Source organism: Macrotis lagotis, chromosome 2 (assembly GCF_037893015.1).
Source record: "Macrotis lagotis isolate mMagLag1 chromosome 2, bilby.v1.9.chrom.fasta, whole genome shotgun sequence".
Lineage (NCBI taxonomy): Eukaryota > Metazoa > Chordata > Mammalia > Peramelemorphia > Peramelidae > Macrotis > Macrotis lagotis.
The window spans coordinates 335,973,191-335,988,080 of record NC_133659.1 but is presented as its reverse complement, the minus strand read 5'-3'; the positions used below and the strand labels follow the sequence as shown (position 1 = coordinate 335,988,080).

At 49.8% G+C, this 14,890-nt stretch overlaps 2 protein-coding genes across 3 annotated transcripts in view; both read right to left on the bottom strand.

Moving 5' to 3' along the window:
* PARVG (parvin gamma) overlaps window positions 1-3,041 on the bottom strand; it is a 31,208-nt gene extending 28,167 nt beyond the window's left edge. Inside the window, exons 1-2 of the mRNA XM_074227140.1 lie at window positions 2,889-3,041; window positions 846-940 (exon numbers count right to left, since the gene is read on the bottom strand). Of these exons, the coding sequence (XP_074083241.1) occupies window positions 846-924 (79 nt within the window). The 5' untranslated portion in view covers window positions 925-940; window positions 2,889-3,041. The remainder of the gene's footprint in view (window positions 1-845; window positions 941-2,888) is intronic.
* A 10,250-nt stretch (window positions 3,042-13,291) lies between these two features.
* The window catches only part of PARVB (parvin beta), a 91,649-nt gene continuing 90,050 nt past the window's right edge, over window positions 13,292-14,890 (bottom strand). For both annotated transcript variants that reach the window (XM_074227138.1, XM_074227139.1), the window contains exon 13: window positions 13,292-13,804. In XM_074227138.1, coding sequence (XP_074083239.1) covers window positions 13,728-13,804 — 77 coding nt within the window. In that variant the 3' untranslated portion in view covers window positions 13,292-13,727. The remainder of the gene's footprint in view (window positions 13,805-14,890) is intronic.

The window sequence follows — 14,890 nt, the reverse complement described above, 5'->3', positions numbered from 1 at the left end:
CTGGTGCTGTTTTTATACTCATTTTACAGTTGAGGAAACTAAGATAAACAGGGTTATGTGACTTGCCAGGGGTCACACCGCTAGGAAAATGTCTGAGCCTGGATTCAGGTCTTCCCACCTCTATCCACCGAACTTCCTTGCTGCCCTTTGTAAACTTGTGATCATCTGACCTATCAATAGCGTGTTCCTATAGACTCTTTCCCTGCCTGAAAGAAAAATAATGATCATTACTCTGAAAACATGAGCGCATGTTCACACACAAACACACATGGACACGCATGCAACATCTAGACACAGACACGCTTATTCTGTCTACTTGCTCACATTGTCTCTCCCCATAGAATTAGAACTCTTTGAAAGAAGGGATTGTTTCATTTATTCCATTTTTAGCCTTTGTGACCGGTATACAGTAGGTGTACAATAAATGCTTGGTGCATGAGTAATTCCTTGATTGATTCTCTCATGAGAGAGAGCGCCTACCACTTAAAGCAGCTCCAGAGTAAATATCAAAGGCCTGACAACATAGTAATGAAGGAGGAAGGGCCTGGTCTTTGGGGGGTCGGGAATGGCTTCAGGGAGAATAGGGGCTTCAGGAGGCCTCTACTGGGGGACAGCTCTGCTTGCTGGGAAGTTCTTTCTGAATTGGTCTTTTGGCATCTCCCTGTGGTTGATCTTAACTCTGCCCACTGAGGCCAAGCAGATCTGGCCTAAGCCCCCCAGACCCTCCTCAGCCTAGCGCAGGTTGTACCCCATCTGTTGGGATTCAGCCGTGTCTGTAGGGAGCCCCCATCTTCAGGACTCCATCCCATTGGAGCACTGCCCCAGCCAGCTCATGAGACCCCTACCTTGAGCCAGTTCCTCCCCCTCCGGGGGCTCGGGGTTGGTGGGGAGCTGTAGAAGGTTGTAGATACATTCTGACTCCATCCTCTTCCTGAATCTCCTAAGAAACAAACAGGGAAACCATTGCCTTTGGCATGGGTAGAGCCCAGGGACCCCTGAAGGAGGCCAGAAAAATCTCAGGAGGCCTGTCTCCTGGGACCTGGTCAGGAAGCAGACTAGGCTGCTACAAGAGCCCTGGCTGGGCCGCTCTGGTTTCCTCTCTATGAAGTGTCTGAGAAGCCCAGAGCTGGGAGCCACCTCAGGCCAAGCTCTGCCGGGACCCCTAGTCTCCCCCTACGGAAGAGATGGGCCGCACTCTGGACTACAGGAGCGTCTTCAGACACAGAGAGCTGGGCACTGGCTCAAAGACCCAGTCTCCCACCCCACCCCTGCTCTACGCGCCTAACCCCCAAGTCTCTGGGCCCAGTCACCAGGGTGAGTGGCGCCTTCCCATGGTTCTATCTGATCTCTGGATAGGGTGGGTGAGGAGGGGGAGTCCTGGCCTGCCCCAGGAGCCCGAGAGAGCTGGGCCCACCATTCATGTCTGCTACAGTCGTGCAGGCCACCCCGGCCAGGCCAAGCTCCTCCGGCCCCAGTGTCTTTATGTGTGAGATGAAGGGATGGGATGTTACCTCAGGGGCCACTTGAGGTCTTCTCCTTGGGCAGAGAGGAGACTGAAAATCCAGCCCAGCCCCTCGCTCCTCTCTCTCTCTCTCTCTTTCTCTCTCTCTCTCTCTCTCTCTCTCTCTCTCCTTTCTCTTTGTCTCTCTGTCTCTGTCTCTCTGCCTCTCTCTGTCTCCCCCCCTCCCCTTCCTTCATTTCTCCCTTCCCCCTCATTTTCACACTCCCAGGCCCCCCACGTCTGAGCAGCGGCCTCCAGTTCAGTAATTGCTCCACTGTGACAGTTGACTCAACCTCTCAATGGCCATCTGCCCCGGCCCAGGCTGGGACTGCCAGGGAGCATGGATTTCACACACACACACACACACACACACACACACACACACACACACACACACACACACACACACACACACACACACACACACACACACACACACACACACACACACACACACACACACACACACACACACACACACACCAACACACACACACACACCAACACACACACACACACACTCTCTCTCCTCCAGGAGGGGAGGCTAAGACAGTGGTCCCAACTTCGACCTTCCCCCAGGCAGGTGGTGGTGACGGGTGGGCTCCCAGGGGTGGGGGTGAGCTGGCCTAGGAGGCCAGTGGAGAGCCTGGCGCTGCTGGGGAGGGGGGGATTGGGGGGCAAGGCAGGTTGTCTGAAAATAGCAACAGCAGTTTCTGGTGGGGGTGACACGGCCACGGACACCACACAGTCCCCTGAGCTGCGCAGGCCGGAAAGGACCGTGGACGTGCTCCACTCCAACCGACCCCCTCATTTCAGCCAGAGCAGAATTGGCTGCCCAGAGAGCCGGTGGGCAGTTCTGAAACTTCATAGCAAAGACGTGTCTGAGCCAGGAGTGGAGGCCTGGTCTTCCTGACCAGGCTCTAACGGCCTCTCTAAAGTAACCCAAGGGGAAGCCAACCTGGGCCCTCCCTGATCTGGGCCTTCCTTGTCCAGGTTTCCTGTGCCCCTCCTGTGCCCCCCACCCCTCCTCCACCATTCCAGGTCTGTCCATCTCCCCCCCCTCCCCAGCTCCAGTTTCCTCCCAGCATCCAGCAGACCCCCCCCTTTTCACTGCCCTCACCCCTCCAGTTCCTAGGCCCTCAAAGACAAGTCCTGGGTCTGACCCAGTCTCTGAGTCCCCAGCAGCAGCCTAGACAAGGTGGGTGTTTGGCGGATCTGTCTTAATCTCCCGCGGACAGGAGAAATCTGAGGCTCAGAGACAGTGACTCGTTTAATGCCACACAGCTTTTAAGGATGGGCGATAGGATTAGAATCCAGAGCCCAAGCCTTCCCAGCTGCCACTACTGCCCGGGGGGTGGGGGTAGGGGGCAGGAAACTGAGACCTTACCTTCCTGAAGGTTCAGGCCCAAAAGAGAAAGCCTGGGGGTGGTCTGGGGGAGAGCAGGCAGTGATCCTGGCCCTCAAAACAAAGCCCCCCAGTCCGGAGCTCTGAGCAGTTGGAAGCAGCCCCAGCGGAAGTCCCAGCCAGGCCTGCGGTGGGGGCAAAGACGCCGTTCCGCTGCTCACTTCCTCCCACAACCTGGCTCTCCAAGGCAAGCTCCAGGGCCCCACTACAGGGGCTCCAAGGTCAGTCTGACAGCCTGCATCTGCCTCACCCGTCAGGCATCAAGGGCCAAGGGGGCGAGGAGAGGGTGCTGTGAAGCTTGGACTCCAGCATGGAGCATTGGCTTGGGGGAGGACAGGGTCCTGGGGCATGGCCCTGCCACAGAGGGCTGTGAGACCTTGGGACAGTCACTGCCCCTCTAGGATCTCCAGCCTTCTCTTCTACAAAATGAAATTGAGGTCTAATATCCCCTGTTCTAAGCCCCCTCCCAGCTCTGACATTACCTGTTCTAAGCCCCTCCCAGCTCTGACATCCCCTGTTCTAAGCCCCCTCCCAGCTCTGACATTACCTGTTCTAAGCCCCTCCCAGCTCTGACATCCCCTGTTCTAAGCCCCCTCCCAGCTCTGACATCCCCTACTCTAAGCCCCCTCCCAGCTCTGCCATGCCCTGTTCTAAGCCCCTCCCACCTCTGCCATCCCCTGTTCTAAGCCCCTCCCAGCTCTGACATTACCTGTTCTGACCCCTCCCAGCTCTGACATCCCCTGTTCTAAGCCCCCTCCCAGCTCTGCCATGCCCTGTTCTAAGCTCCCCCCCAGCTCTGACATCCCCTGTTCTAAGCCCCCTCCCATGCCCTGTTCTAAGCCCCTCCCAGCTCTGCCATGCCCTGTTCTAAGCCCCCTCCCAGCTCTGCCATCCCCTGTTCTAAGCCCCTCCCAGCTCTGCCATCCCCTGTTCTAAGCCCCTCCCAGCTCCGACATCCCCTGTTCTAAGCCCCTCCCAGCTCTGACATTACCTGTTCTGACCCCTCCCAGCTCCGACATCCCCTGTTCTAAGCCCCTCCCACCTCTGCCATCCCCTGTTCTAAGCCCCTCCCAGCTCTGACATTACCTGTTCTGACCCCTCCTAGTTCAGACCTTTCTTGTTCTTAGACCCCTCCCAGCTGGGGGAGGGGGGCTGCAGAGAAACAGTGATGGGCGGTGATGTAGGACCACCAGGCAGGAGACCAGGAGAAGCACCAGGTGTGACTATGGACTTCCTCTCATCCTCCGGAGCCCCAGGGATCTCAGTCATGACCTCCTGGAACACCGGGGAGGTGAACAAGACTTGCCCAGGGAAAGGAGAGGCGGCAGGACTGGGGGTCAGTGGGGCCTCAGAGATTCCAGTGTTTACCAAAGGACCTGCCAGACATAGCTGGTCGCACCCACTAGGATCCTAGACCCTCAGAGCCCACCAAATGCACCCCCTCTTCTTACAGAGGAGAAAACTGAGGGGAACCCAGAGAGGCTCAGGCGCTCCTCCAGGGTCAGAACAGCTAATAAGTAGGGGCAATAGGGACTTAGTAGTTAGGGCCCTGGACTTAGTAGGACTTAATAAGGACTTAGTAAGACCTAGGTTCAAATTCTCACTCAGATACTAATCAACTATATGACTTAGGGCAAGTCACTTCACTTCTGTCTGCCTCAGTTTCCTCATCTATAAAAATGAGGGTTGTGAGGATCAAATGAGACACTATTTGTAAAATCCTCTGCCAGCCTTAAAGCATCATAGAAATGGGCAGCTATCATTATTTAGTATTTAGGGTCAGATCTGAGTGGTGACCTTCCTTTCTCCAAACCCATCCATGCGGCCTCTCCTTAAGCAGAGTACAAAGGTCCACTTTCTGTCTATGGCTGGGATATCAGGAGGGGGAAGGAATGGTGGATGTTCTCTGCCAGCTTCTGGGAAAGCTTCTTCCTTTGGGAACAATTGAGACCTTACTCTGGTGGAATCCCACGGCAAGAATCAAAGCTGAGCCTGGCGATCAAGATGGCAGCAGATCCCTCCACTCAATGAGGGCTCTCATTATTGCATTCTGTTACCTCCCGCACCCCAAGTCTCTTCCATGGCAGTCGGTCCCTCCTTGAGGGAAGGGACTGTCTCCCTCTCATCTGCCCCCACCCAGTGTTTAGCACAGTGTCTAACTTACTTAAGGGTGCTTAAGAAATGGGATGAGAGCTGAATAAACTGGGGATCAGAGCATTCAGAGACCACCACCATCATAGACCTGGCTCTCTTCAATCAAACAATAAACATTTATTAAGCACCATTTATGAGGCAGGCACCAAAGTGAAGCTGAAATACAGAGAATGAAACCATCCCTGCTCTCAAGAAGCTTCCATTCTAATAGGGAAGACAAGGACACACATAGACAGAAATACAAATCAATCTGGGATTATTCGTCATTTTGGGTGTAGACTAGCAATTGGGGGGAAAGGGAAAGGACCCAGGTAGAAGGGGATCTTTGAGATGCATCTTAAAGGTAGGAAAGGTGGAGGTGATTCTGGGTAATCTGGACAGCTGGGGCAAAACACAGAGGTGAGAGATGGAGGAAGAAATGGAGAAAACCAGTTTCACTGCATCCAAGTGTGGGAGAGAGGTGCCCCCAGTCACCCCAAGAAGGCTGGGAAGTCTCCCCGGAGAGATAAAGACAGGGGAAGGAAATTTGAGCCTGCATCTAGAGTTGTGCTATCCTGTGTGGCCAAGCAAAGAGAAGGGTGGAGATGGGAGTGAAGCCAAGTGTGAAACTCTTTTTGACACATGTACCCACTACAGAGGTAATAGATAAACAAGGCAGTTTTCTGGAACATTGTGATTTTCACACCCAAGGGTGCAGATTGGTTGGGGAATATACTGGAAAGCTGTTGGAAAAAGTAAGAAAACAGGAGCACGAATACAGAGAATATGTATATTTGGGTCCTTCTGAGATCTTTCATTTCTCCTTGCTAGCCTCCCTGTGCCGATTCTACCCAAATAGCCGGGGACCGGGATTGCAAGGAACAAGGGAAGTCATCCCTGACTTTAAGAAGCTTCCATTCTACTAGGGAGAAGGTGATGAGACACAAAGTACTGAGAAAAAGGAATGGACACTAAAGCTGGGGGATGGGGGAGCAGAGGCGGCTTCCTGATGGTCATCTTCAGTACCAAAGGGCAGCAACAACATGGTGGAGGGTATTTCCCCATGCTGAGGCCTCAAAGGGAAATAAGAATTCAAAGTGAAAGTGAGGAGGGAACATCTTGTCAGTATGGGGACAGCTTACATAAAAAATGGATTCCAGCTCTTGCCTTCTTGCCATTCAATGGGGTTCCCCCCATGTCTGGGATGTCCTCCCCCTCTCAGAATCTTCAGCCCTCTCCAATAGGAAGCTAAGAGACTCAGCAAATGACCTTGTATTTACTTTTCTGTTTAGATACTAGAACATAAGCAACTTGAGGGGGAAAGCCAGGACTATTCTTTTTGGTTTTGGTTTGGGTTTGGGTTTTGCAAAGCAATGGGGTTAAGTGACTTACCCAAGGTCACACAGCTAGATCATTATTAAGCCGGTCTGAGACTGGATTTGAACTCAAGTCCTCCTGACTCCAGGGCTGGTGCTCCATCCACTGTGCCACCTAGCTGCCCCTGGGACTATTCTTTTTTGACCTTGTAGTATGGCCAACATCTAATAAAGTACCAAGTAAACAGCAGGCACTTAATAAATGCCTATTGCAGTGGACTGGGAGTAGAGTGAAAATGGGGAGGGCACTCTAGAACTAGGGAACAGCGTGTGCCCAGAGGTTGGGACATTATTCCTTTGGCCGTAGTCAGTCAGCCAGGCGGCTTCCAGTTTGTCGGGGGCTTTGAAACCAAAACTCATCTGGTCTTGACTCTTCAGGCTTAGGAGCACATGCCTAGCACCCATTCTCAGACAGCTTACATCTAGAATGGTAGGATCTGAGCGTGGGGCGGCCCTCGGATCGCGACCTGTCTGAGGAAGTCTTTAGCATTTGCGTTGTTTCCAGGGAGGAGGAAGCTGGCTGCGGGCAGGGGGCGGGGGGCACTCTGACTGCCACCAAGTTTTCCCTGACGCCAGGTAAGGGGCAAGTCTCTCTTGAGTATCCACGATCATCAATAAAGGACACATCATCCAAGGACGCCAGAGAGGGAAAGGATGAGCTTGCTAAGAGATGGGTGGAGGACGAGAAGCTTCCTACAGGCCTGGAAGGGAAGGCCGTGAGCCCCCAGTTTTTGTTCTTACAATGCTTAGGACATTTACCTCATTCCCCGATAGGGCTTATCTTTGTTGAAAAAAGAGAGCTTGTGGTGTATGTGAGTGAGCAGATTGTAAGAAATGGAGCAAACGTGAGCTTGGGATGAATTAAGACCAATGCCACATGATGGCAGATCTGGAGAGAGCCGAGTGTGGTCCTGGCTCCCTCTCCTCCCCCAGACAGGTGGCCATTTCAGAATGAGTGCTGTTGGAGCGCCACAAAGCCTACCAGGAAGAGAGCCCAGAAGATCCCTTCAGCTAAAACTGGGTGAGGGGTGGGGGATTCTGATCTGCCACATTCCTTCCCATTCTCTCCTAATCTCATGTCAGCCCGAGAGGCCTGGGCTCCTGCCTGTCTTATCTTTCTTTTCCTCGTGCAGGTTCAAGTTCATTCATTCCTTAACCAAAGGAAAAAAGAAAGAAAGGAGCAATCTGCCATGGGCCAATGACTTTGTAGTGGATATCAAGTCATTATTAGGATAATAGTGTAATAATAAGCTATTAATATTTCCACCAAGCACTACCTTAAGACTCTGAGCCTGGAAGGTCTATTCTTTGATGGGGAACCCTCCCAGCACCTGCCGTTAGGTCTCCCTTGGCCAGCCCAGTCCATCAGCTGACAAATATATCCAATGTCTTTGCTGTCATTTTTCAAAATCCAGAAACAGCGAGACAGCAGAGTAGATAGAGCACTGGGCTTGGAATCAAGAACTCCATCTTCCAGAGTTCAAATTCAACCTCAGACTGGCTGTGTGAATCTGGGCAAGTCACTCTGCCCTGCTTGCCTCTATTTCCTCATCTGTAAAATAAACTAGAGGAGGAATTGGCAAAATGCTAAGTAAACCTCCAATGGGTTACGAAGAACACAAAGGAATGACAATAATAGTCCCCCAGATTCCAGTTAGTTTGTTTTTCATTTAAAAGTAGAAAACATTAAAGTACTTTTGATGCCCCAAACACTACGTTCCTTTAGGGAAGGAGCAGAAAAGAACCCCAAAGGTTAAGACCTTATCTTTGTCCCATCCCAAGCTTCTAGGACATCAGAGTATGGCAAGGTCCAGGGGACCTGTTTGGTTCTCAGGAGTCAGAAGCTCTTGGCAGACTCCATGCATCTAGCAGGAGGAATCAGGAAGGCTGGCATACGGAGGCGCAAAGAACAAATATTTCCCTGATTATCACGCATCGAGCAAGAGAAGAAAAGGATTCTCTAGCTGTGCTGGTTTGAGGAACTCAGCATGCCCCCATTTGGGCAAGGAAATTTGGGGGAAGGGGAAGCATCTTGTGCTTTGAGTCTGGTTTAATCATAAACCAAGATGGGGTATGGCCAAACCTATCTCTAGGCAAGGACAGATTTTCTGGAGTTATTAAATGTATATTGAAATGAAAGGTGAGGCAGCATGTGAGAGTCAGATGGGGTCAGAAGCCCCTGGCTCAAATAGTACCTCAGGAAGGGAGGAAGGTTTTTGAAAGCATGATCTTTCCAATCTCCTTTTCATGAATGGATAAATGAAAAATGATGGGGTGCTCAGAATAATCTGAAGGGAACTGTCCACTCAGATCACTGTGAAGAGCACCCCCTCTTCCATCCCAAACAACCCATGGCCTCCTCATCCATATGATAGGAGGATACCAGGGAAGAAACTCCCTTCTGGTTTTATTCAACAGCTATGAAAGAAGCTTCTTTTTCCTTTGAGAGAAAGAGGGAATAGAAAAAAATCCCATATCCTGCCTTAATAGTGGTGTTTCCAGATTTCCACATAGTCACCAAAGACTGGTTCAGAGAGAGGAAGGGAAGGATGAATTATATTCAAAGTTAAAAAAATGTTTTAACTGGAATGCCTTGTTTCAGTTGCACAACTGTGACTGAATGTCAGAATCTTAGAACTAGAAAGAACCTCAGAGGTCACCGCCAGGTTGGGTAAGGACAGAAATTCAACATTAATCTGGTAGGACAGTCAAGGAGCTCTCTCTCTCCCTAAGTAGTCTTCCCAATGCTGGACAGCTCCAACCTTTCTGAAGGGGGTCTTTCTGAGTCAAAATGGACTTCTTTGTCCTTGCTCTAGCAACCAACCAGAACATATTTATATTTACCTTCTTTTCTCATCAAAGAACCCTTCTGATGACTCAACATGCCATGAAGGCTCCTGAAGGTTATGCCAAAGGATGAATGCTTTGGGGTAAGTCATTCTCCAGTCTACAGAACATTAAGATGTGGACTAGGCAACAAACTGCATGTATGCCTATGGCCTGAGGACCAGCCTCCAGGTCATGAAATAGTGAACCCAGTGGGATTGGCATCTCATTACTGGAGAAAGGAGAGAAACAAAAGTGAAGTCAAAGGGACAACATTGTGGTTGGGAAGGAAACTCTCCATTAGCCTTAAATAATTGGAAAAGTATGAGCTATTAGAATAATAAATTGTAAATTTAATGGCTTCATTGAGCTGGAACCTTACACTGGAAACAGAAGATAAAAAAATTAAGAACACTAGAGGATGAAAACCATGTGATGTTTCTATCATTCCTTACAATTAAAGGCTGGGAGTGCAGAAGAGAAGGGAAGTAATAGGTGGTGACCCGAATCAGAGAATAAGAGATGGAGAGGAAACACATTGCAGGATCACTGACCTAGAATCAAAGATACCAGGGCCTCAGAGGTCATTCCTCTGCCCATTTTACAAGAGGAAAATGAGGCCCAGGGAAATGGAGCAGTTGTCAAGGGTCATGCAGAATGGCAAAGGAACCCCAGGTTGTCTACCTCTACAGCCAATGAGTTTCCCATCAGACTTCACTGCCTCTTTCTAGTCCAATCCTTTTATAATAAAGATGGAGAAATTGAGGCCCTGAGAAGTGATGGGATTTTGACAGGGTCATACTGCTAGCAAGGAACAGGGCTGAGATTCCAGTTCTTTGGATTCTTAGTCCAGTTGCCCAGAGGTTAGAGATTGTGAAAGAAAGATACTCAAGATTTTTGTCTGGTTGGTTGGTTGGCTTGTTTCTTCCTCTGTAAGGAGCAGAGGTAAGACAAGATGACTTCGGATCTTTCCAGACTTAGACACAAGACCATGATTAAGGAATAGAAGACTCATGTGGATGGGGACGGACACCTATCCTGGACCAGGTGTTTACCTGCTTCAATGAGAAGGCTTTAAATGAAAAATGAAACAAAAATCAGGGACTCTCTGGCAAGGGCCCAGGGTTAGGATTCACAATCTGGCCCAATTATATCACTTATGAGACCTTGGTTCTGATTCTTCATCCATCAAAGGAGTTGGTTTAGGGTTTTCAACTTATAAATCCTAGCATATGCCAAGGAGCCCAGAAGAAACAGAACCTCTTGTTACTAAGACAATACTCAGACCTGAAAGAGGAATCCCCTAGCTATTCCAAGGGAGCAACTTTTGGGTTCAGTGCCAGTCAACTCACAGAAATTAGATAAAGTATGGAATGGGGGTGGGGGGAGAAACATCAGTGAGAAGCAGATGAAGAAGTCCACCTTGGGACCAGCATTTAGGTGCTCAGTATTTAATCAGAACTTAATTGCTCTAGGGGTAAAACATGAAGTCTGTTGCCTAGGGAGGGGGAATACACCATGGTGGGGGGGCTACACCCTAAGTTCTGAGCAAAGCCCAGTCTTGACTTCCCAGGGAAATGCTTATCCATTTGAAAGCTAGAAATTCTGTTGTGCAATTGTTCTCATTCCTTTAAAGAGAATTTTAAAAAGCAAAGACAAAGAGCAGAATCTTGAAGTGAGTGGCTTTGTTTTTGCTGGGGCCATAGTCACCCATCCCGTTGTCATTCTGAGGTCAGTTCTAAGGTGAGTGAGCACCCAAAGTTCTCTATGGCCATCACAAATCTAAGGTCACTGAGATAGGTTTGTTGGGACATGTAGCTTGCCAAACTAGGAGGCCCCTCCCAAGCCTGACATTCCCTGTTCTAAGGCTCCTCCCAGCTCTGTTCAGGTAGTTCTGGCCTCTCCGGTTCTAAGGCCTCTCCCAGACCCTCTGATTGACCTTAGAGCCCTGGACCTGGACACTAGGAGCCCGGCTTAGTCCCAGTCATGCTTTGACCCTATAGCCTCAAGCCTCTTTCCCCACCTGTAAAAGGCCTTGGGCCAGTCCCAAACATCCCTTCCACTCCAATGTACTGAACACCCAGTTCTGCTCGGACACTGCAGGCAGCTGCCCCAGGCCCTCTTTGCACAATTGAAGGCCAGATGCCAGCACCAGGGGAAAGTTCGAGTCCCTATCTTCCAAGTCCTCACTGGAGGAGGCCAATGTGACCCCCTCCTGGTTTTGGAGGCTCTGGGCAAGCACTGCAGAAGAAACAGGATGCTCTGACCCGACCAGACCATCGCTGCAGCCTCTGAATATCAGTGTCCCTTAAGAGAGGGGTCACACACTGTCAGCTTCACCTGCCGTTCTGCCCAGATGATGCGACAAGGGCAGGGAAAACATTTCTGAGACTGTCAGCTCTGGCACCCCAGAAAGCGGCACTGGCTCTGGAGGATGGAAGGGCGGCCTTCTCTCCCTGGGGCTGAGCAAGGACACAAAGGAACTCATACTTGGACAGAAGGGGCAGGGCCTTGGAGCTGCTGACACCAATCCCCTGATCTTACAGAGGAGGAAACTGGGGCAAGGATTTGCCCAAGTTCACATAGGTAGCAAGAGGCTTCAGATCCCGGGCTCTCCACCACCAAATTCAGGGCTCTAGCCAACAGGCTCCCCCATCTCCTGACCATCCTCATCTTAGCTTTTCAACCACCTCAGGAAGAGGAAGGGAGTCAGAAAGGCCATAGGAGTGCAGGATCTGTTTCTGTTTGTCTTTGTATCTTCCCCAGTCTGGTGCCAGTGATGGAGTGGGTGCCCAGCAGACTGCCCTCTTTGAGGGCAGAACTATCTTTCTGCTTTATATCCTCCAAACTTAACAGTGGCTAGTATACAGCAGGCATCTAATAAATGCCTGATAAATTGAATGGCATGCAAAACAGACTGTAAACTCCCTGAGGGCTGAGACTATCTCCAAATCTTTGTGCCCAGCCCTAAAACTGAGTCTGGTACACAGTAGGTGATTAATAAATAAATGCCCATTGGTTGACTTATTGATGTCACAATTAAAGAAACAGTTTTAGGAGGGTGGGAACTTCCCCAGGATGATACAATATAAGTCAGAGAAGGGACCAAAAACCCTCCAGAGTCATGGCCAGTAGGTAAATGCTACAGTTTGGTAAAGCAGGGGCCAAAAGCAGGTAGATGCCGCCCAAGGGCTGGGCCACTCTGACCATCATCACTTCTACCTCCCACCAATAGGAACTCAGGGTCAAGTCAAAACCCAGCCTCCAGGAGGTCAAGAGGAAGAAACAACATTTGACCTCCCCTTTCCAATGAGATTTGGGGAAACAAAGTCATGTTAAAAAATAATGCTTTGGATGCAATTGCAAATAGGATGCTTAGAAAGTCACAGACTCAAAGATCACCAGAGTGGGAACTGGGTTCAAATTCTACCCCTGATTCTTATTATCAATGTGATGCTAAAAAAATCAGTAAATGTTCCTAGGGTCCAGGTTCACCATCTGTAAAATGATGGGACTGGATTGGGGAGGAGGGTCTCTTCCAGCTCTATCCCATCATCTTAACTCCGAGTCTGTTTTTTGGTTTGCAAAATGAGAAAGCTGGACCAGATGATCCAAGGACTACTTTCACCCATTTTTTAATTGACAGCAGGGGAAACTGAGGCCCGGGGAGATGCAGCTAGACAGTAGCAAGGCTGGGGAGATCTGCAGTTCATCTATCACATGTCCCTTTGACATGGGGTTATCAGACATGAAATCAAGAATAAATAAAGGGTTTCTTGTAGAAACTTTATACTTGGGCGGCTAGGTGGTGCAGTGGATAGAGGACCGGCCTTGGAGTCAGGAGTACCTGGGTTCAAATCTGACCTCAGGCACTTAATAATTACCTAGCCGTGTGGCTTTGGGCAAGCCACTTAGCCCTAATGTCTTGAAAAATCTAAAAAAAAAAAAACCCAAAAAACTTTATACTCGGGAATTGGGGTTCACATCATGTAAAATGGGTGGCCAAATATTCATATGAGGAGAAAGGAAGCATCAAGAGTTTTGTATGAATAGTTTCAGATTTTCTTTGAAAGGAAGAAAAGGGTGGAAAGAAAGAAAATGCAAAGCTCATTTTCACTACAAAGTACAGGTTTTAAAGGAACTTCCAGCCCCAAAGAAACAGTCAAAGAGCCAGGCCAGGGCACAAGGACATTTGAACAGACCTCCCGTGCCTGGTGGCTCCTTCCAGAACAGTCCAGGGGAAGAGTTTGAGCTTGTCATCTGTCTCAAGAGCAAAGCAGGAGGGAAGATCCAGTATCAGAGACCACCCCTGGCCCCGAACCATCATGTCCAGTGGGCTTTGCTCCGTAGCACCAAGGAGACCCCCAAAGAGGAGGAGGCAAATCCTAAAGCAGCAAGAAGGTAAATTAAGGCACAGAAAGGAGAGACGACCTGGGGGATTGGGGGGGTGGGGTGGGGAAGGATTGCCTATTTCCGCAGCTTCTGATCACTCAATGTTTTTGTACTTGGTGAAGAGGTTGTATAAAACTCTCAGGGTAGACTTGAGATCCAGGTTGACGACATCTGTAGGGAGGAAAAGAAGCTGTTATTTATGGGGGGAAGGTGAGAGAAGGTGGGGAAGGAGCAACCCCCAGGGAGCAACCCCCCCCACAACCCTGTGTGAATAAAACCCAGAAATGCCTCTCAGCCAATTACCAGACTCACCTGATTCAGGAAAAACACAATAATCTGTCAATTAAAAAGCAGGATGTGCAAAACCCTGGGGGTGAAGGAGAAAGGCCCCCATCTGAGGGAGCTCAGTCTACTCTCAGGCAGAAGGTGGGGAGAACACAAAAGGCCCTGTTCTCATGGAACTAACCATCTACTGAGGGCAACAATGCAAAAGTCAATATAGGCTCCAGCAGCCAGGCAATCAGGGTCATTCTTTTACAAGGTCCTCCAATGGGAGTGAGAAGGGGGTCGACTGATTGTTAATTAAGAAAAAAAAAAGCTAGGGAATTCTAAGAGGAAGTGGATGAAGGTACATTCTAGGGGTCACTGAGTAAGGGAATAAATAGCCTGGAAGGGAAAGTGAGGCATGGCAAGTCACAAAACCGATTTCTCAGGCACCAAAGAAGAGCAAAGAGAAAACTCAGGCAGAGAAATGTCTCTGGAACAAAATTCTTTTACATTTATCTTATCAATGAAAAATCCCCGTGTCCTTGGGAAAAATCACCTCCCTTCTGTCAAATGAAAAGATGGCTGAACTCAATCTGAAAGGGAGCCCCCCTCCGGCTCTGGTCTTGTTTCAAAGTCTCTCCCAGGGGGATCATCCCCATTCAGTCCTCTATCCACAAGGTGGCGGCAGGAGCCTAGGACCCCACCCTCCAATCAAAGCTAGATGTAATTAGAGGTGAAGGGCTTCATCTTCGAAAGCCACCATGGTAGTGGTGCCCTGTTCTAAGGCCCCTCTAAATTCTACCATCCTCTGTTCTATGGACCCTCCCAGCTCTGACATCACCAGTTCTAAGACCCCTCCCACCTCATACATCCCCTGCTCTAAGGCCCTTCCAAGTTCTACCATCACCAGTTTTAAGGCCCCTCCCAGCTCTGACATCACCTGTTCTATGACCCCTCCCAGTTCTAAGGCCCCTCTAGGTTCTACCATCC